The sequence below is a fragment of the Excalfactoria chinensis genome, chromosome 3 (genome assembly GCF_039878825.1).
Source record: "Excalfactoria chinensis isolate bCotChi1 chromosome 3, bCotChi1.hap2, whole genome shotgun sequence".
Classification (NCBI taxonomy): Eukaryota; Metazoa; Chordata; class Aves; order Galliformes; family Phasianidae; genus Excalfactoria; species Excalfactoria chinensis.
The window spans coordinates 84,055,495-84,078,040 of NC_092827.1; the positions used below are offsets into that span (position 1 = coordinate 84,055,495).

Consider the following 22,546-nt stretch of genomic DNA (forward strand, 5'->3'; position numbering starts at 1 on the left):
TTCATAAGCTGTGAGGGCTCGGTTTGTTTTCACTCTGGTGAGTGACTAAACACAGCCACCTGAGAGTTGGAAAAATCTATCATTATTGAATCTCTTTTCTCCTTTTCTGAAAAGCAAGTATCATTTAACAAGAGATCTTGACTGTTTTACTCTCCCGAAAAATACTTGTTTAAGACCATCTGTAACCAAATGTAGTGTATAGTGCTCATTTTCTAACTGGACTATTAGATGAGAATTGATGAGTTAAGCAAGCCACGTAGCACTTCTTTTTTAGTGACCAAGGAATTTGTCCAAATTCATGAGTTTGACTCGCTTCCTGGACCATCTTTTCTCTGTCACTGATTCCCTCGTTCACTTCTCATTCCACCTTCTGATGCTTCTCTTTCCCTGTTGGAGATTCACTCGATCATTTTAACTATTCAATCTTAATTTTTTTCAGAGCCTTTGCCTAGAATAATGACAATGAATTTGAGTCATCCTTCTGTTTCTATCCTTCTTATTTACTATGCTATAATACTTCCAATATCAAATCAAAGAGGAGATGTGCCACAGCCTGTCTGGTATCCCACCCAACAATTACATCTGTTGCAGTTTGGGTTAGGATTTAAAACAAATTAAGCTCCATCACTCTCTGAAGAACAGAAAATAATTTACTATTCTAAAGCCGTAGAAGATAAAGGGACTTGAGCAAAAGGGAAGGTAGATATGATAGAACACTGATAATGACCTTGATAATGTCCATCTGCCAGGGTAATTTTCCTGTCTCAGTAATGTAATGTGTTCAAATATAATTTAAAGGTCATCAAGGATGCAAGTCCAAGACTTAAGCAGTTTCTGATCAAAGTATTAACTAATGTGTTTGACTTTTCCTTTAAGGAATGGATGAAGGATTCTGCCAAATGACAAATTTCTCTTATTTAATCAGGCTTCTTTGTTACGACAAACTTGCAACAAGAGCTGAGCTCTTCACTTGAGTGCAATACTCAATGAAACAGCAAAGGGCAAAGGAAGGTCTTTTAGCCATAGATATCTTCAGATTCCGCAGTAAAGTGAACGCTGAGCCAAATCCCAATGAATAACTATTCTCTAAAGGGAGAACAGAGGATTACCTGAGCAGCCCTGCTCTCCATGGGAAAAAACCAAAGTGAGCAGACATGAAGATACTGATGCTCACATTGGTCAATTTGACCCAAAAAGCTGAATTTTCAAAATCTGTACTGGGTGTGCCAGTATCCATTCAAAAGGTTTTTGGAAAGAAATGAATAAGGCTGAAGAAACAGACTGTACATTGGGTATTTCCTCATACAGCAAATAACTGATAAAATAAGAGGTTGCTTTTCTCTTTATGCATTCATTTTCTATGGCAAAAATCAGTTGTATAAAGTGACACACTTTTTCTTTTTAGAAGCTCCTCCATTTCATCCAGAAGATGTAGTTCAGCGTAAGAAATTCATTTTTGGTAATAATTTATAAGTACTATAAATAGAAGATCCAGCAGAAATGAAAGGGGTAAGGGAGGAAGCAGAAGACTTCCTTTCTGTATCCTGCTGCCAAAGAAAAGGGCATTAATCTCATTGTTGGGAACAGGAGTAATAGTGCGTTCAGAAGGGAAACTTTAGAACAGCAGTCATATCCCCCTCCCAGGAAGTGTGTCCTTTGGATCTTCTCCAGTTAATCAGTTGAAACAATGGACACCTTGACGTCTTCATTTGGCACTAGACTTTCACCAGTACAACAAGGGTTGCCAACCTCTAGCTTAATGTAGTCCCAACTCAGATTAATCTTGTGCATGTTTTTACTGCAGCCAGCACAAAATCATGGGTACACCTTTTGTTAGTTAGTTTTCCTATGACTTGCCTTCCTCCTGCCATCCACCACAACTAAGTGGGTCAGATCTGATAAGGTATTTTAATATTTCTTGCACCACACCAACAGCATTATCTGCATTAGGAAAGTTCTCTGGATCATGTATTGACCCTAAAGGTGATTCTAGGAATGAGGTCGACAGGCTGATAGGAACTTTGATCTGTACAGCTATTCCCCAGGTGGTTGTTCTCCCAGGGCATGTTTCATCTCACATCAGGGCTGTACACTGTCATGTGAATGTGGTGAATGTCCTGCTTCAGTGTGGGCTTCGTGCATGCCCTGCCAGCCCTCTGTGACCTACCATAAGGCACTTCCTCACCTGGTGCTTTAGTTTCAAAGCAAGAATGTAAGAAAGTGTTTTTTATGTGTGGTGATTTGAGGCACAGATATCTGGAAATAGTCTGGGCACACTCGGGATGTGGCATTCATGAATTAGTCCCAAATTATATTTACATGACTAATCTGTGTGGTCACACCATCACATGTGAATTGTGATCTCTGAAATATAACAAATCAGATCCTGCTCTGTCATATTGGATCCTTGAGCTGATATGATGTTGCCTAAATTAATTAATTATTCTGGCAGTGTGGCTGATCCAGTAAAGAAAGGAAGCGTGCACACTGAAGAAAGGCTTACAGAAATGGATATTTAGAAGGGGTTGCACATATGGAAATTTGTTCTCATTTCTTCCTTTGTGTTCTCCTGCTTACAAATGGAAATGACTGCTTCGTTGCCAGTTCTCATTAAACTTCTCTCTCGTGAGTTGCAAAATGAGGACTAGGAAAAATCCTGTTGCTGCAAGGGACTGAAGCCTTGGGTCTGGGGCACAGCAGCAAGGCCAGCAGGATCCTGTCCTCTCCAGCATGGCACTACCCCAGCATGCCTTGTTATGGGGAGCAGAGCAGTTGTGGCAAGTGCACAGCTGGGCTAGGCAAGGTGGTGTTGATGGTGGGTGGCTACTCTGGAGGCCTCTGATAAGGCTGATCAGGGTGATGGCCTTATGGCCCTGACATCTATATAGGTTCCATACATCTTGTGACTTAGTAGCTGAGCAGATGTACCCTCATGAGCCCCCTGGGACTAATATCCATTTGCTTACTCCAGGGTTGTACAGCTGATTTTAATTTATCTTTTCTTGCTTTACACCAACAACAAACATGATCAAGGCTGTAAAGCGGCAGAGACAAATGAATCACAGAAGCGTCGCTGTATTGTATGCCTGGACAAAGAGACAAAAAATAAGTTGAATGCTATGGAGCTGATGTATATAAATAGGTCACTTGTTTCTTTGTGAGAGGTGCATGCTTGCGTGTTGGCTTGTAGCAAGACGAGTATATTAGCACTGTAAGCAGTCTTGTTAAATGTTTGAAGTGCTGCTATTATTAGATTAAACAGAGTAGCAAAGGTGGGACAGCCATGCATCGGATAGGATATATATGCAATAGGATGTGATCTTTCCACATGTTTCCTTGACCCACTGGAGTTAGCCAGGAGCACTAGGCTGCACTTTGTTAAATAAGATAATTGAAGTATTGGCACCAGTTTTTTAGCAAGACATGGTAGTACTGTTTTACTTGGTTGTATTTTGATGTAAATGAGCTGGTAGTTACAGTGCTTTTTTTCTCATAGAACATGCAACATCCTGTTAAGGCCATCCCTGAAAACAAAATCTGGTCATTTTTATTTAGAAATCAAAGTATTCCTATATAGCTTTGCTCCACCAGTATAGCCATCTAACCTGCAAGGAACGTTATGAGCGGTCCCATCCTGCAGCATTTCAGTAAGATTTCTTAAAACCAGAAAGCAAGGAGAGCAGCCAGCCTATAAAAAGAACACTGGAAATTGTCATGAGCGTTCTCTGAGCAGATTCCAAAGGCAAGCGAGTGTTGTTACATTCAGTGCACAGACAGAGGGGCTTGGGCTGACAGATTCATATTGATCTCAGTTACCAAATTGGTATGGAACTCATTCAGGTTCTCTCTGATTGAAATTCCTTCCCTCAGATCCCCTCCTACTGTTCCCAGGAGAGCTGAGAGAGGCTCAAGAAGCAAACATCCCACAGCTGGCAGTTCTGACAGGTGCTGCACGGGAATGTAGCTTCCTGGGTACTTCTCATCCATGTTTTCTGTCATAGTAAAGGGTTTGCTAGATTTTGTTTCAGACGTGCTTCAAGCTTGTGCAACTCGTATAGGTAGATCTGTATTTTCAGGTACTGTCTGGGTTCTGTGTCACAGAGGCATGCTGCCGATTCACACAGAGAGTAAGGAATGAGATATTTCTTCCCCAAATTCACTAACTGTTCTCCTAAAATCCAGAATGTATCTTCTCAGAACATACAAGTATATTGTCTAATTATGACCTTAAAATAATTCTAAGGCTTTTTCATTATTTCAAATGATCTTGATGGAGCACCAACAAACTGTCACCCGTGCAGTATCTGGAATTGAACTATTTTACTGACAATTTTTGTATTTAGTTGCTGTGATTATATGGGCTGCTGCAAAGTCAGGTTAGCATCTACAAGTGAGAAGTGCAACATCAAGTCTATCAGAAAGGGGCCACCTACGTATGGTTGTACAGTTGGATTAGATGATCTCAGTGTTTTTTTCTGGCCTTAATGATCCTATGATAATGTTTATGGCCCTTTTTCTACAGTTAACTTGTATATTATAATCGCGTTTCATGCACTATGTCACCAGCGTAATGGAAATTGCCATCAGTGTCTTCTGATGGCCGGTTGCCACCGTCAGGTGACACTGTCCTTCCACAGCTGCGTGCATTAATAGCCCCATGGTTCTTTTCTTTGCCATTTGGTGACATTGTGAAAACAAGACACAAGTGGAAGTGAAATAACTTTACATAGCCTGAGGCCAGCAGCACTGAAATTGACTTAGTCCTGCATTGATTGATTGTGGCTTTGATAAGCAGTTGTGACATTGCTTGGTTACCTTATGCACTTGTATTCCTCAAGATGTTTGAATTTCTGTTAGGTGAGGACTTGATTCGCTGTTCTCACTTGTAGTACTTGCTTTATGCCGGTATGGCAATTATCCCATATGCAGTATTCATGTAAATTACCCATGTGCTGTCTGCCCTTCCCTCACTGCACAAACCTCTAACAGGTAGCAATTCTTGTTCTGCTCTGTGGTAAGAAGTTGCAGCTTGTGTACTGTTAACATAGCAGGTTGGAAACAGTTCTTAAATTTGTCACACTACTTGTTTTTTTATTCTTAACACTGTGAGAGATGAGTGTAAGGGAAACTGTTGATCACAGCCTGAACCTCTGATTAACCACCTGAGGCAAGTGATGAGCCAGCTGTGGGAGCAGAGGTGAAGGTAATTCAACTGTGCTACTGGAAGGGGTGGAGCCTGACTCCACCTCTCCTAGATCCCATTTAAGGACTGACCACCACTAAGGTAGCATCTATTTCTGGAAATCACTTCTGTGTGGAGTTTTTGTTTTGCTTAACATTGGTGAGCATCCATCTCAACTGAGAGCCTCAGCACTGGTGAGTCTTTTCTTAGATACCCTCTGGCTATCCATTTACTCTGTGATTACAGCTATACACTTGAATTATTCCACCTATACAGATGAGGCAATGCCACAGAATTGCTGATATAATTCAGGAGCATAACTGATTTTGTGATGAGAAAAGGAAATTGCGGGTTAGAGATTCTTATGAGTAGAAAGGATAGAGGATAATTCATCCTTAAATAATACTTCATAATAAAAGAATTATTATTTTATTCATCATTTAAGCATTTAACATTTGTGACATTCCAGGCAGACCTTAGTCAGAAATTGCGTTGGGAAAATTAATTATAACACTTCACCTTTTTACACAAGCACTGTCTTTGCTGGTGTCTGATAATATATCGGAATCACTGGTTTAAGTGCACTCCTCTTGAGAGCTTTGGTAAGACCTTGATTGCTCAAGAGATCCCTAGCACTTGGTCTCAGAGACTACAGAAAGAATTCTGTTGAATGCAAAATGTTGATATACAAACCTGAATTCCAGGAAGGAGACCCCCTAATTAGTTCAATACAGAAACCATCGTGAAATTCGGGTTCTTGTAGAAGGGAAGTTAACTTGCCCTTCTGCTCAGCCTCTTGCTCTGCATGTCAGGGGTATCTTTGCTCAGTGACAGACGGACACTCAGTACTCAGCTCAGGCTTGTGCCAGGCAGCATCATTGCCAGCTCTGCCCTTGGGACGTGTCTGTTCTCCTGGGGATTTAGCTCTCTATTCTCGCACTTCATTGTCCATCTGCAACAGAAGGAGGCTCTTGGCTCTGACATTTAGATTGCTGTCTAGAATGCCATCAATGAATCATTCCCTAAAATATTTGCTAGTGTTATCTTTCCATAACTATTCACACTGTATTTAAGGAGATTATTCTGAGAATACCTGAACAGGCATTTGAGGATGAGCACAGAGTTGTTGTCCTATTGCACAGCAAGGCAGGTATATTACTCAGAAATGTTTTAACTGCAGATCACTTCAAAGAGGAAGCTCTTCTGCCTTGCTTCCAAGTGAAGATGTGTCTTTATTTACAGTCATGCTTTTGAAAGCTTTTGTTCAGGGACAGAGAGACCAGCAAGAGTTCCTATTTTGTTTGTTTCCATTTCACGTTAGCTGTGAGCAGTTCTCAAATAAAGTCCTGGGAGGAGAAGGAAGGTCACTTCTAGTTCATATGCTTCTGGCTTATAGATTCACCTCTTCTTAATCTGTAAACTAAAGCTGTTTGATTTTCTTTTCCTTTCCTGTTATCGCTTGTGCCTGAAAGATTCTGGCTGGCACTTCCCCATCCCCCCCATCCCCCTTTTTTAACTCTTAATTCAAACATAAAAGTTGCACTAGTAAGGTTCTTTTGGATTTGGCTGAATTACCCCAGATTACCTCATATGCTTGAGAGCAGGATTGTTGCCTAAAACCTTCTGCTGGAAAAAATAAGGACTATGAAGCTCTACTTCAAAACATGAAGCAAAAAGCCAAACTGCTGTAATTCTTTTGTGCTTTGTACAATAATTAAAAGTACTTGGGTTGGAATTATGGTCAGGTAATAGCATGATCAAGCAATGTAAAGTGAGGTTATTAACATTCCTCTGCTCGTATCAGGTGACATGTGCAAGGAGAACTAATGCTCCTGATTTAGGTTATACAGCATCTGGAGAGTTGTTGATATCATGGTTGGATATCAATGATGTTTTTGCCTCCAGAAACAAAATGGAGAGTCTGGTCAAGCAGGCACCTCCTGACTGGATACATGTATCCATACAGCATTTACCAGCATTTGTGAACAAGAACACTGGCAGGTTTTGTTTGTGGTTGGTTTTGTTGTTTTTTTTTTCTTTGTGCAATGCTAATAGTTTTGTTGTCATTGAGTTGTATCAAGGGTGCTTTATAAAACAGTAGCCCTGTCTTTTGAGCTTCCTATTAAGTTATTTGTAGCTAACCTGATTGAAGGAAACTGTGTGTTTAGCATGTTTCCTACTTGGACTGAGGCTGAATGTTTTTCTTGTGTGTGACAATCCTTACCAGCCCACAACTTTCTTCAGTGCCATCGAGTATATAAAAGCAAAATGATTTTACCTATAGTGATGTGTGGTTCCACTCTCTGTAGGAATGCAGAAAAGTCACAGCTTTTATCATTTGTATCTGTTTTTTCCACTGTCTTGTAAATGAAACCTGCTTGCCTTATGACAGTGCTAAGAGACTACAGCTTTCTGCTTTTGGCAGTGCTGATTTTGGGTCCAGTCATCCTGCACTGCAGATGATGTTCTTTATTACCTCTCCATTTTCAGTTTCCCTCAGCAGCAACAAGTACTCCTTAGACAGTCTCAGTTGTAAGCATTCTCCAGGATGATATAATTTAAAATTCACATAAGCAAACTACTATGTAATACATTTGTTAATATCCTTAGCTGGAAAGTGCTTCATGTCTACTGAGGAGGAAGCTTTTTGTGGTTACTGCCAATGTACCTGAGTGACGTTGAGATCTTGACCTGGCAGCTCACTATTTTGTGCTTTTCGGTCTTGTTTACAGACTCTGTGTAGGACAGCTTCTGAGTCATCCTTACAGCACTTCCCTGGCTTCCCTTTTAAATACCTCCTGTTTTTACAGCGGCGATTTTGCTGAATATTTGAACTTCACTCACACTTGAATCTGCAGTATCTCCACCTAAAAATCTATGACAACTAGTGAAGTTGACCTGGATTCCCCAGGCTGGTTCTCCTTGGCTCTACTCCCAGCTCTGCTCCAATGTGGATGGAGGGGAAAGGTGTGTGAGCTCTTTCCTGGAGACATGGTGGGACAAGGCAGTCTTGAATATGGATACCCCATTAATCTGGGTTCTGTTTTATGTGGTGGGGGACAGTGGAGATGCCCAACTGACTTGGAGGGCTGTGCATGTGCTGGCAGAATTGGCTGTCCTTTATCATGGCAGTGGAGCAATTTTGCTTTCTCATACACAAGCAGCAGCAAAGCAACAAGGCCATGCTTTATGTTGGGGCTTTGCTATATACATTCTTTTTCAACTTAATTCTCTGTCCTCTGTGTACTGCATCTTACCTCACCATACTTGTACTTATTCCTATATGCATGTGTGGAGCTGATTTGATGTCTCCGGCTTGAGTGCTTCCATAGAGCAGACAGGAAATTCAAGTGACATTCTGTGCATTGGGTCCTTGTTCCGGGCCAGTTCATTAACAGCAGAAGTTTATATCTAGGTAGCTGAACTGTAAGTACACAGAAATAAAATGCTTATTAGTAAAAACTCCTACATGAGGATACAGGCTGTTTGCAGACAGTGATGCCTAAGATGGTCATTAATTTGGAAAGCACCACAGTTGAATTTAAACATGTGAATCATAAAAACTAGCAGACCCTTCAGTTTAAACCCAGGAACCAGCAGCTTTAATTAGCCTTAAGGGTAAGCTTCCATGTAGTTAAAATTCTGCTGGATTTGAGCAGAAACAGCTACATGCAGAAGTAGCATATGCTCCTGTATCTTAAGGACCTATCCTCAAATGTGCATTATAAAAATAATAATTAAAAAAGTAAGTTGATCTCCAACTCGAGGAGATTGCAAGTAATTAAATAAGACCATTTCCTGACCAAAGCCTTTTCTGCAGCATGGTGCACACTAAGTCCTTGAACAACACTGCTCAAGAACATGGACTGTTGAGAAATTGTATTGCTAACCACTGGGAGGACAGACTAGGGAGCTTAGATCACTGCCAACCCAGATCAGCTCAAGCAGAGCGTGCAGAGGTCAGTCTCAGTGATTGGGATGTGCTACAGTTGGGCAATTAAAATATGCTAATAAATTTTCTATCAGTTAATTAATCTGCTGTACTTTGTCCTGTGCCTCTTGCCTAGGCACTGGGCACAACTGGCTCTGTCTTCTCTGCACTCTTCTTTCAGATATATATGAACAACAATGACATACAGAGCCTTTTCTTCTCCATTATATATATAATCCTTAAATATCAATATATTTTTATGTATGTAATCATGAAATCTAATTTCAGTGAATTCCAAATAGTTCCAGTATTTCCATTTTGGTTTTTTTACACCTGGGGCTGGAGTTGTTTACTGACGTGAGTTCCAGTTCAGTAGAGATTTCTTAAATGTATGGCTTTGGATAATTTTAGCATTCATTAAATAAACTAGAAAATAAAGGCTGTGCTTGGCTGTTTTTCTGCACATAATTGAAAATGCCCATTTTCCTGTCTAGGTTAGGTGTGAGTAAGGGAAGTGTACTGAGAGGAATTAGAATGTGGAGGGACTTGAAAGGAGTCTGCAGGAAAACCTCTGCAAGGGTAGGTTATTTTGCTGTTTATCTTCTGAATGCTCTATTTTGAAAGGTGTATTGTAAAACCTTTAGAATATCCTTCAGAAATAAGTGTTTTTACTTGAAAATTATCACTCCTTTCTATTATGAAGCTACTAAATCAGAATATGGAATGAACTCTGGGAGAAACAGAAGCAAGCATATGTTATAACACAATATTACCCAGTGGCCCAGCATTATGTAGGGCTGGGAAACATAATGCACAACCCATGGAATCATTCTGCATAAGCCAATTGGATCATCTCTGCTGTGCTTTGAAGTTACCAGTTCGATATCTGCATGCTGAATACTAATAGCATCTCAGAATATATTGGGCTTACTTTTCCAACCACACTAAAGGAGTAAGTAGTTATCAGCCTGCACAGGTGACTGTAATAGATCTTGTTAGGCAGTCCTGCCCTAACAGCTAGTGGTGGTACCTGGAAGTGAGAAACACCTGAAATGATCATTAAATTAATAAATAAATAAATAAAAAATGTGTTATTTGTTCTCTGTTTCAAATGTTGGAGCAGATCATAGGCTGCTTGCTACTGACCTCTAGTTTGAATGTGTTACTTTTCTGAAAATGGAACTGATCTCATAAGGATGTTAGCAAGTGTAGGTAAGAGGCCTTGTCCTCAAATGGGTTTGATGTTGCTTTTTTATTCTACCCAGCAAATCAGAACCTGTGCCTCTTCTTCCTACCCACATTTGTGTCTTCTAAATGCTCCTTCATGGAGTGGTGGCTTCAATATCCTGTCACAAGTGAAGTTCTCTTTAAGGACAGATTTTTCCTAACTGGAAGTCTCATGGAAACTTATGTTCTTCCAAATCAAAGTCAGATGCATGCCCCCAAATTCAAGCTTTTCAAAGAGAGAACCTTCTCTGGGTTTTATTGATTTAATAACTACTCTGTGCTTTGAAGACTTTTGAACACTGCATAACCAAGTCACATCTGAAAACAGCAGTGAGGTCCTGCAGCAAGTAAGGCCGTTCTGAATATGTAAAGCAGAATTGCTGCCCCTTTCTCACTAACAAAGGCTGAAACTAGCAAAGTGGTGTTTTCTTGTGCTTGTGTATGCTGTGATAGCTGGAGAGGCCCAGCATGTTTTACATTACTGTATAGTAGATTAGCTGTGCGTGACAGCAGTGTCTTCTTAGCTGAAACTGGAAACTTCTTCAGGAGGAAGCTTTGTGATAAAGTGCTGCAGCTAGCACAGTATTCATGGCACTCTTTGCAAAGAAGTTTGAGTCCAGTGGAGCAATGTACCTGTGTTAGCTGAATCACAACCAAGTTCTCACTTATGCTTGTCACCAGCACTCCTTTGGTGAAAGTCCATTTGTCTTAAAGAAGATGATGCAGGTAAAGCATACAGGCACTGCTGGATTTGCAAGCAGAACAAGCATTTGTTCCTAGATACACAAATAGCATGTGTTATTGAACACTAACTCATCGTTCCACCAAAAAAAATGACAATCTGAGTCATCTCATGAGACTTGGATTTTAAGCCTAAATTCAAAGTACTGATGGTAGTCAATAAATTATAAAACATAAGGTGGTATGTGACTTATATCCAAATAGGCAAACCTAACTTGGTTACTTCTTAAATTTAACACTTCATTTGATTCTTGTAGTGTTGCTTTTTAAAGTTCATTCTAGGTATATGATTTCATAGACATATCTATATTCTGGATCTGTATTTCTCTGCTTGTGAACAGAATTTGAAGAACCTTACTGGGTAGGTGGCCTTTTCTATTTGAGGATGCAGTGACTTAGGTGATAAGGTAGAGCCAGGGAGCCACCAGAAAGAAGATGCCTTTGAATTTGAGGGTAGGAGCAGAATGAGGGGGACCAAAGGGAAGAAAATACGTGATAGTGCTGGCCCAGAGCAAAAAGAGCATTTTCATTAGAACTGTGGATCTAAAAGCATCAGTAATTTCTGGTTTGTTGGGTTTACAAATAGAAACTGTTTAAACAAGAAGGCTCCTGTGAACATACCTTGCAAGCTCATGCTGCTGTTTGATTATAGAGATTATGCACAGGGATGACACATAGGTCATTTAGAGCAGAAGAAAATGCTGGACAGAATTTAAAATGATGTCCTTGCTGGACTAGCGTTGCTCAGAATGTCCTTCCCTGTAACATCACCTTCTGTAGGCAGAGCTCTTCAATCTTTTCAATCAGTTTGTGTTCTATCTAATTATAAAATGGAACAGGTGAAAACAGTTGAAAGAGCTCCTGCTTGCTTTGGGCTTTCCTTAGGCCACTTCTCAGACGTGGATGCATTCGTGTGAATCTGCATGGCATGGAACTGAGTTAATCCAGAACTGTGGAGAAGCAGAACACAGAACCACAGAATATCCCAATGTTGGAAGGGACCCACAGGGATCACTGAGTCCAACCCCTGGCTCTGTGCAGGACCACCCAAAAAACAGACCCCATGTCTAATAATCAGGTCTCCCATGTGTGCTGCCCTGGGCTCCATGCAGCTCCTGCTGGAACAGCTGTAGAAAGAACAAATGAGAAACATTTTCCCTCTCCCATAGTGGATCACATCTTCCCCCTTCTTTTCAGCTTAATTAAACCAGGAGTAGATAAGCTGCCGGATGCAGTCCCTAATACCTGTTACTGTACAGGGGAAACTCACCATGTTCCAAGAGGATTACCACAGTTCAGATTATGGTGGCAGGAGGGCTCATAAACCTACAGCAGGGGCACTGAGGAAGAATTTTATTGTAAGTGTAAGGCATCTAGAAGAAATTTCCACCAAATACATACATAGTCTGCCAAGATCTCTTATAAAATAGGATGCGGAGCCCTGGCTTGCGATAACAAGCAAGTCATACATCATTAGAACTACTGCTGGCATGTCGTCTTTGTGTGTCACATCTTTAAAGTGCTAAAAGAAAAGAAAAGAAGCTTAATATCTGTCTAGCAGGATTCCCAGAAGTACCCTTTCTTAAAAAAATAAAAGAAAAGGAAGAAAGCTGTCCTAGAGTCTGCCCTCTTTCAACTTGCTGGCTCTGTCTGTATAAAGCAGACACAGAATATTGCTGCTAGGACAGGTATGGGTTTGTTACATCTGTTGACATGCTTTCAAGTGAAATGTTACCGCAGACAAAGCGCCGTGAGGCTTCAGCTTGCTGTTGGAGGTAAAACCTGACTTCTAGCAGCCTAATTCCACAGCTGGGTGAGCAGACCCTCAGAAAGAAGAATGCTTTGTGAGTTACATGGCGAAGAAGCTCTGTTTTCTGTCCATCTCTTGTGCAGAACACTGAAGAACATCCTTCCAGGCAGCAGGCTTCTTCTGACCAGAACTATCTCCAAGAGAGCACAGAAGCCCTTAGAAGCCATTCTTTCAAATGCAGCTGCTGTTGGTTCAGGGATGGGATGTAGAAAGCCAGCTATACACATAACCAGAGTTCACATCAACAACAACAACAAAAGCCCACCAAAAAAAGTCAAATACCTTCCCTTCCTTCCTTCTCCCTCCCCTCAAAGAGAACATTAGGGCTCAATTTTGGGGCTCTCAATCTATGAATTCTAAATTTTGTTATCCTAAGATGAGAATGTAGGAAATGAACAGAGTTACTGGGAAAAGCAGCTTCATTTATCTGATTCACAAGTCTATAGCTACAGTGATGTGTAGCAGTGGAAGAGGCACACCTTTTGGCATGTGACACCAGCACGTACTTATTTAGCTTTAAGAGCTTGAGTTAGAAAAGGTAACTTTCACTAAAAGGAAGGGGAAGTAAGAGCAAAACGTGTCATTTCCTCAGCCAAAGTTTTATGTATTAGAGAACTTTAAACTAAAAGGAATAAAAAAAAAAGTCTAATGAGCAGATGGGGCAAATAGGGCTGTCTCCTCATGCCAGCACAATGCTATGCTGACCCCATTAGCTGTTATTGGTTTGTGGAGAGCATACATCAGTTTCACATCCAGCTTCAGGGCATCCAAAGCAGCCTTAATCAGAGGTTTCTCCAGGCTCACTGCGGAACAGGTAGCTGGGTTTGCTGTGATTTTTAATAACCCATATTATGCCCGTGCATAACTTCGTGCCTGGGAAGTGCCACAGCCAGCATAAAGCAGCAGGGTTTGTTCAGGAAGCAGTTTGACAGACAAACCTGCCACAAAATCATGGATTGAAACTGACCTCTTTAAAGCTGCAAGCATCGTTTGGAGATGCAGAACAGGAATAAGCCTGATCCAATTCAGTGGAAATAGAAGAGTGAGTCTGTGGAGGGTTGGGCATCCCTGAAGCTTCAGACAGCCCACTTTCCCCCTTTCAAATGTGGTGTGTTGGCTCCACTTATAATACTGAATTGCTAATAAAATTAATTAGAAGCGTCATAAGTTGGTCACCTTAGGAGCATTTGTGCATGATGCAGCCATTAATTATTCTGATGAGAATTGTCTGCTTTTCTATTTATAGGCTGGCCATGGGCAACACTGACTGTTCTCAGCTTGCTGTACTGCTACGCTCACATTGGCATCGAATGGCAGCATTCATACGCTGTATCCCAGGAGTGACGCACAGCAACGAATCCTGTGCCAGCTGACAGCATGGGGACTTGTCTACAATGGACAACTTATCTGCAGAAGAACGTGCCAGACCACATCAATGTGTTAGAGCTGAAAGTTCATTTAACTCATTCTGCACCGTGGATTCAGTAATCTCAGCAGAAACAGCACAGCGTGAAGAGACACTGTCAAGCAATTTAATTTATTTTTATCAAACAGTGACTGTGTGTGTTGAAAGCACGTGCCTCACGATACATATTTTGTGTATGGGAAATACTGCTTTTGTTCCTTATATGTTTGCTGCCCATTTCGACATACTGGAAAACTCTTTTTTTCCCCTACACTGTACGATTCAGACAAACTCCAGTCCCTCAGCTGCTGGCCAGGGGCACCCAGGGCCGTGCCCTGCACTTACATTACTCCGTGACCAGCAGGATGCTCATCAGTTCTTTTTGATTGCTTTCTGATTTAAGGTAGAGCATTTCTGATGTTCTCTCTGGCTGCGGTTTTTCATCCATAAAGCACTTTTCTACTTAGTACTGTAGCAAAGTCTGCTTTTTCCTCAATTTCATTTAAACTTTTTTTTGGTAGTTTTAGGAATGGTTTTGTTTGTTTAAAAAGAGGCAGCTCAGTCTTTCTTGATAAATAAATCAACATCTTTTCTTTTTAATCTCATGTGACCTTACAGCTCCTTGATCTTTAAATGCTCTGTGCCTTGGGTTAGAGCTAAAACATGGAGTGTTACCTTTGTGATGGAGCAAATCCCACTTCCAGGGGAGCTGTGGAGTTTGCCTCTTGTGCTTCTCTGCCATGCAAGGAAATAACCCAGGGAGTGGCTGGTAATTCTGCTTCGTTTTCTGTGTCCAGGCACTTAGCTCCTGCAAAATTAAAGATGCACTATGAGCAGTGTTTTAAAAGCTTTAAAAATAACACAAAACTAAACATAATTGTTCATTACGATGGCACTCAGGTAGCCAGAGCTCTGTGTCCTTTGCCCAGAGTGAGACCTGGCACAGCAGCTCCTTTGCCAAAGCTCTGCTTGTTGTGGTTTGAAGCACCAAGGCAGTGAGAGCACTGTAGCATGCACTGTTTCCCAGGGGGAAGGAGAGCCTACCCATGTCTGGTATGAGGCACATCTCCCAGTCTGTTCCTTTTTAAATAGATACTGAAGAGCAACTGGAAGTCCTATAGTCACACGGGCTACACTTTCCTTTAGGCACAACAAAAGCCTCCAACCCCAAGGAGAGCTGCTGCTGAGAGCAACTAACTGCTCCTGAACCAGCAAGATTGCTTCAGAACATACTTCTGTGTCCCTGGCAGCCATCTGAGCCATCTCAGTATCCTGCTGTCCATTGCTCGTGCAGCTTTGGACAAGTCTGATCAAGAACACCCCTTCAACAAGAAACTGAGATAGGCTTCAGCCTGGTGCCTGCATTTACATAATGTCTCTGCTGCGCAGAAGTACAGCAGACACTTCATTTGTGCCTAAAGGAATAAGGGTGAAGTCTTCAGCTCCCTGTCCATCCACACAGTCAGCCCATCCATCCCTCAGCCATCCTGCCAGCCCTTTATTTTTAGGAAAGGATATTTACACCACACAAATGCAGTGTGAAAGCCTCCTTTCTAGGAGATGCCATTGAATACAAGGCTTACCTTGTATGCTGCTTCAGCAGAGGGATGTTCCTCTGGACTGATGTATGGGAAGCACAGGGATCCTCTCAGCCACACAGAAGCACATTGTTCTCAAGCTGAGAATTTTCTGAAAGAGTCAGCAATCGGCCTCCACCTTGGAGTAGAACTGAGCTCAGACCAAGGCCTTCCTGAGACTTATTTCAAACTCTGTAATTACGTGCAATTAGCATTGGATTGAAAAGTGGCAAGTCTGTTCTTCAGCCCAATCGATTACTGTTACTGCATGAAGTGAGGGGCTATTAAGTGATGAGATTCCAATTTGCATGCTTGCAAAATGCTCTACTCCAATATGAAAATGGCTGTGAAGGTCATCCAGACTGTGCTCCTTCCTAAACCACAACTGTATTTTTAGCATTCTTTTTCTCAGTGCCTTATGATCTTTGCTAGCCATGTATTCTCTTTCCAAAAATAAAGCTCAAACTGACAGTTGACTTCAGAACTGTGTCTTAGAAAGCCATGGTTTGGTGTAAGAAACCAAAGTGCTTCACTGCCACTGAGAATCATTCCTATGCACTGGAAGCCTGCAGCAAGTGTGCAGTGCAGACTGCCCACATTTCTCTGTCCTGCACACGTGTGGAACGTGCAGTCCCTGCTGGCATGAGTTTAAAAAGCAAATTCACTGACATACTAGCTAAGGTGACACAGGAAGCTTCTTGTGAATGGCCACCAAGAGCTGGATTCAAGCACAACTTTTGCTTCCCACAGCTGCTATCCCGGCCCAGACTCAGAAGCATGAAGTACCATTAGCAAAATTTAAGAAATAGATACTACTACTTATAGTTTACATATTTATCATAAAAGAAATACATTTCCTTCACTCTCAGTCTTTCTTTTTCCTTCTACTTTGAAATATTTCTTTTAAGAAGAAGCCTACTCACAAAGTTTCTGATCCATCCTCCTTGCAGAGTGCTGGTAGGCAAAGCATGAAGGGTGTGTGGAGTGCTTCAAATGCATACAGCCAGCCATACCTTCAGCTTGGAGACACGCTCCTCAGCGTGACCTCGGCCAGAAGTGCCATCCTCCAGGCAAGTCCACTGTGATGGCCCTAGCGATGTGGAGGTGACAGAGCCTGCAACAAGACATAAGGACCTCAGTTACCTGAGGAAAAAAAGCACAGTTGATAGGAGACAATTTCCAGATGCTGAAACAAAGCTGGTCAATGGCTGTACAAAATGGTAGACAGAGACAGAAATTTCCAAAGTCAGCATCGGCTGTTTTGAACCAAAGGAGAGGCAACTGCAGTCCAGAGGATGGGACACTGCTGCTGGTGGCTCCCAGAGGCACAGGACAGTTGTGACTGAGAACAAAAGGTGGTGACTAGGAAACAGCTGGGCCTATAGGCCTCATGCCCACTGCCAAATCCACTTTAAAAGGGATGCTGAAAGGCATGCCAACTAGCCAGCATACCATAGCATGCTTCAGTATAGGGCTTTAATAGCTACCAGAAAGCTGTAGCCATTCAGCCACACACACGTATGCGTTCATCCCTTAACCCCTTGCTCAGTTATCAAAGTGCTCACAGCCATAATTACTACTGGGAACTGCTTACGCTAAGTGGCTCTTTCTTTAATTCTGCACTGACTAGAGGGCAAGTGAGGCTTTGCTCACATATCTCTTTCACATCTCAGTGCTAAAAGCAGATTAGTCGGCATAACCAGCTTACCACAGGTCATAAGAAAAACAGCTTAACTATGGAAACCTGCAGCAATTTTGTTATTAGCCATAGCAGCAGCACACTGCCTCCCATCTCCTGAATGCCTGCTTTGTTTCCTCCTAATCTGCTGCAGCTCCTGCTGGCTGTGGGGAGCTGGGCCTCCTTAGCACACCAGCACCATTTTCCTCAAGGATCTGTATGAGTGAGAGGATTGCTATGCACAGTGCGTCGCGGCTGCTGCCTGCACTTCACCGTCCCCCCTCGCAGAGCAGCTCAGCCTGTTAGCACTGTGCAAAACACACTCCCTGTGCACAGCCACTTGTTAGTCAAGTCATATATTTTAATGCAGCAGGAACAGCTGAAAGAGTGCTTTCCACACAGCCTGTGAAGCATTCTTAGGCTGAGCCCCTTGAGGGGTGAGGCACAATCTGCACTGCAATAGATCTTTGTTTGTACTAAGAGCCCCCTGAGACTGCCCTGCTTGTCGCCCTGCTGATTCCCTCAGACCAGGGCATTCAGGGTACCAAAAAAGACAGGGTGAAGCCAACTGCTCCACGTGAGTTTCCAGCACTCAGCAAAGGAGATAGCATCACGTGTGGTGCCTGCTGACGCCAATGTGTAGCACAGTCACATGAGTGTATCACCTGTGCCTGAGCACACCCCAGACCTTGGATCACATCAGCTCCACATGAGTGGGGAGAGGATACCACCAATGCCCAGAAGAAAAGGAAAAATGAAAGCCTAATGGATCTGGCCCATATATTTGAGGTTCTGTGCAAGAGACTGAGCCAAATGGCCTCGAGGCCCAGCCTGCAAGCAGCCTGAGCCTCTCCTCTCCACCACATCTCTCAGTGCCACATCTCCACATTTCTTAAACACCTCCAGAGACGGTGACTCCACCACCTCCCTGGGCAGCCTGTGCCACTGCCTCACTGCTTTTTCTGAGAGGAAATGTTTCCTAATATCCAACCCAAACTTCCATTGGCACAACTTCAGGCCATTCTCTCTTGTCCTATCACTGGAAAGACCTATCACCAGGGGAAGAGGCCAACTCCCACCTCACAGACCCTGCAGGCTACAACACCTTTCATCCTACTCAGGTCTGATTATAAATAACCCGAAGTATTAGCGTACCAGCTCCTTTCAGATAAGGGGACTCCTGTAGCACATAGATTCATGAGCAACACTCAGTGTACAGGAACACATCGCTATCTGCAGGGATTTCAGAAGAGCTCTGCATATGGTTGGGCAGCTGAAGTGAATCACTGCTGACAGGTACGTCATCCAACCACTGAAAAATTAAAGCTTACTGAAGAAATAATGCAGAGACATGACTTTGGTTATGACCTGTGAAGTCTGAATTGTACCACCACTTCCTCTATAGATGCTTTGTGACAAAATTAATTAACTGTTATGGACCACAGAACTGATAGCCCTGCGCTACTGCCTTGAAGCATCCAAATTAGATGGCAAAAATAGAACAACCAGAAATGATATTTAAAGACCAGAAGTGTCCATGTTGTTGGTGAAGGAATTCAAAAGAAAAATCCTTCTAAAAGAATCGGCAGGTAACATTTTCAGACTGCTGCTGGAAGGGTTAAGGCTGCTGGAAGGATTTGATCATATGGGAACATTACCTTTTAGTAATCAAAACTGCACAGAGATAAACATATGCATTTATGAGACAGTTTTTTCAGTGGTGTTACTGCTAATTAATTTATAGTTACAGATTTCTTTCTTCTTGTGGTAGCTTTGTGCTGGGATTGCACTTTGTGCAGCAATGAGAGGCTACAGAATCGCTCCTTTTGTCACACCTTTGTTTCAGTTTACTGCTGCTATCCTCCCCCTGGCCTTGAGGCCCACTATTGGGCCCCAGACTCCAATACCAGACAGCAGCAGCACAACTCAGCTCAGCCAGGGCTCTGCAGGCTCATGACCAATGCTGGCATGAAATCCCAAGTACCGGGAAAGAAACTATGGGGAAAACCTACTACAGAGCTTAGAGACCCTTTAGCACAAGGGCCTTTCGCTACACCCCTTCCAGCCTGGAAGGGAAAACAGTGGTTTCAGGAACTTGAGTGCCCTGAAGCTCAAATCCTGTCAGCTGAGAGATGCTTTGTCTCATGCCATCACTGGTGCTTCTAGCCAGCTTTCTGCAGCCTTTGCTCAGGTTCCTCACTCTGACCAAATCCTGCCAAATGCTTCCTGTTGAACCAAGACATCTAAAATAAATCTTCCTGAGCCCCGCTTTCCTTGAGTGGTTATGCCAATAATCACTAACACAAGAACAATTGCAGGTTAAGTACAAACTCTGACACATGAGGGTTTAAAAAGTGTGAAAATCATTCAAAATAGAATGCTGCTTCTCCCCACTCACCCACACGAAGTAGTCACCACTACCAGTGGCCAAAAACTCAAAATGACACTGCTTATCGCTGCAGTGGTATTGTACAGTGGAAATAACATAAGCATAACGCACAGTTGGAATAATACACATATAGCTGGAAATATATAGCCAGAAGGTAACTAAGGAAAAGGACTCACCAACTCCCAGATCTTCAGGATAGGTGCTCGCTGATATTAAGGCTCGCTGCAAGAACTCCACAAAGGAGCAATCTCCAGAAAGTGATGCTGCCTTAGTGGCGGTCAGCCCTTAAATGGGATCTATGAGAGGTGGAGTCAAGCTCCACTCCTTCCAGGAGCACAGCTGAATTACTTTCCCCTGTGCTCCCGCAGCTGGCTTATCACTTGCCTCAGATGGTTAATCAGAGGTTCAGGCTGTGATCAACCATTTTTAACAGGCATCAAACATGCACAGCTCCTCACAACCCCACTCATAGGAAAGCTTTCTGGGGAAAGCATCAGTGGGACTTCCCAACCATCACACAATTGCACCAGGACTCCCCTCTCCATAACTGTTCCATCACCTGAGGTTGCAAGCTATGGGTACAATGATCCACATCTCCACCATCCTGAAAGTTAGAGTCCCCCCAAAGCCATCCATGTATGTTGTTGTGAATCTGGACGCTCAATTCCACCAGGGAGCTGTATCAGCAGCTTAAAGGGCAGCCACAGCCCATTACAGCCCCCAGCCCAACCACCCCCCATGCAGACAGTCCTGCTTTCTCCAATCCCAGTGCTTTCCTCCCATCAGCTGCTCTGTTCCCTCCCTGCTGCCTGCCCCACTGATGGGTTTGCAGGCTGCACTTTCCCCCATTGCTCTTCTCCTTTAGTTCCAGGCGCTCTCCTGACACACAACTAGGTTTCCTCCACAACCAATTTTCCCAGACAAAGGAAATGCAGCAGATTCAATCTGCCAGGGCAGGTGCCCCCATACTATGCTTTTGCTACACTTTATGCTTCTTTCATATACTGCCACGACCTTCGATTCCTCCTTACACCCAGTCACTCGCACTACGTCAGAGCAAACAGCCTCTGTAGCTGCTCCAAGCACCCGCCTGCTTTATTTGCTGCTCACGAATGTGACATGACCACTCCAATTTTGCAGAGCCATTTACAATTCTTGTTGCCTGAACTGTAATTTCATGCAGTCATTCGCACACACTTTCTGCACACTTTCCTAATGGGTGCTTTTTTCAATTTAGCTTTCAGCTGAGCTGTTTCAGTTTCCATTTCTGTCTCCACGCTTCCCATAGCCAGGTTCAATATGGCTGCATGTGCAACGTTACCGCGCTGGAGGAAAACCAAACAAATCATTTATGTTGGCTTGAGGTTTCATACAGATCAGCTTAACTCTCTTGACTATCCTTGTGCTACAGCTGACAAAGTTTGATAACCCTTCCTGTTATCGTCACTTCTTTCTAAAATACATTCTGATTAACTGTAAAACTCACCAGAAAACTCACAGGGACAGAAAGTAACATGCCTCTCTCTTTGTAAGGAAAACTGTACAAGCAATGTAAGCAAAGAAAGGTAAAACAAGAATAAAAGGAACGCAGAAGAGGACAGGAGCACATCACCTCAGAAGTAAGCTCCCCAAGGCTGCTCCTGCACTCGTTACCTACATCTGTACCAGGTGGGACTTCTAGGGGTAAAAAGCTGAGGATTTACCATTCAGCTGTTTTAAACCTACACCTGTGCCATGGGATGACTGCAATTTTAATGTAGCCATGCTGCACAAGGACTCAAATTCAACTGTGATAGAGAAGGGAGAGCAAAGATGGAAGAGAAAAGGAGATTAAGGAAAAAAAATCCAGTTCTGAGCAGCATGTTGTGCAGCTGTGTCTGTGCACAAGCACCTTCCTATCAGCTGCTGACAGGCACATCAGGCACTCAGTCTATGCCTTCTCTCACTATTGGGTTGTTTTTCTTCTTACTGTCCTTTAGGATTAGCACAGGTTATTTCCCCAGTCCCTCCATACTTTCACACAGGTCACATACTCCTACCCTATGCACTCATTACAATTAAACACCTGACACTGCCAGCAGTAACTAACACCATAGCAACACTGCATCCTTCTCAGCATGCCCAGTGGGACAGGCAGCTCTGCCAGGCAGCCCTACCTCAGAAGCATCTGCTCCTGCTGCCAAGGGAAGTCGACACACCACAGTGAGCACACTGAGGCCAAGAGATCTCCCCTCTGTCACAAATGCCCTCCTTCCAGAGGTGGGCTGACATAACCCTCATGGATTTCAACAAGAAGCTCAGCATCCTGCACCTCAGGAGGAACAGCCCCACGTACCAGGACATGCTGAAGGACACCCAGCTGGAAAACAGCCTGGCAGAAAAGACCTGGAGGTTCTGGTAACCACAGAGCTGAACATGAGCCATCAGTGTGCCTTGCCACTAAGAAAAACAACGGTGTTCTTGGCTTCATTAGGCAAAGCATTGCCAGCAGGTCGAGAGAAGTGCTCCCTCCTCTCTACTCGGTGTTGGTGAGGCCACATCTCAGGTACCATATCTAGTTGTGGGCCCAACAATACAAAACAAGTGCAGACATACTGAAAAATCTA

At 43.0% G+C, this 22,546-nt stretch overlaps 1 protein-coding gene across 1 annotated transcript in view; it reads left to right on the forward strand.

Moving 5' to 3' along the window:
* HHAT (hedgehog acyltransferase) overlaps nucleotides 1-14,761 on the forward strand; it is a 140,736-nt gene extending 125,975 nt beyond the window's left edge. The window contains exon 12 of the mRNA XM_072331920.1: nucleotides 14,138-14,761. Within this exon, the coding sequence (XP_072188021.1) occupies nucleotides 14,138-14,235 (98 nt within the window). The 3' untranslated portion in view covers nucleotides 14,236-14,761. The remainder of the gene's footprint in view (nucleotides 1-14,137) is intronic.
* The last annotated feature ends 7,785 nt before the right edge of the window (nucleotides 14,762-22,546 follow it).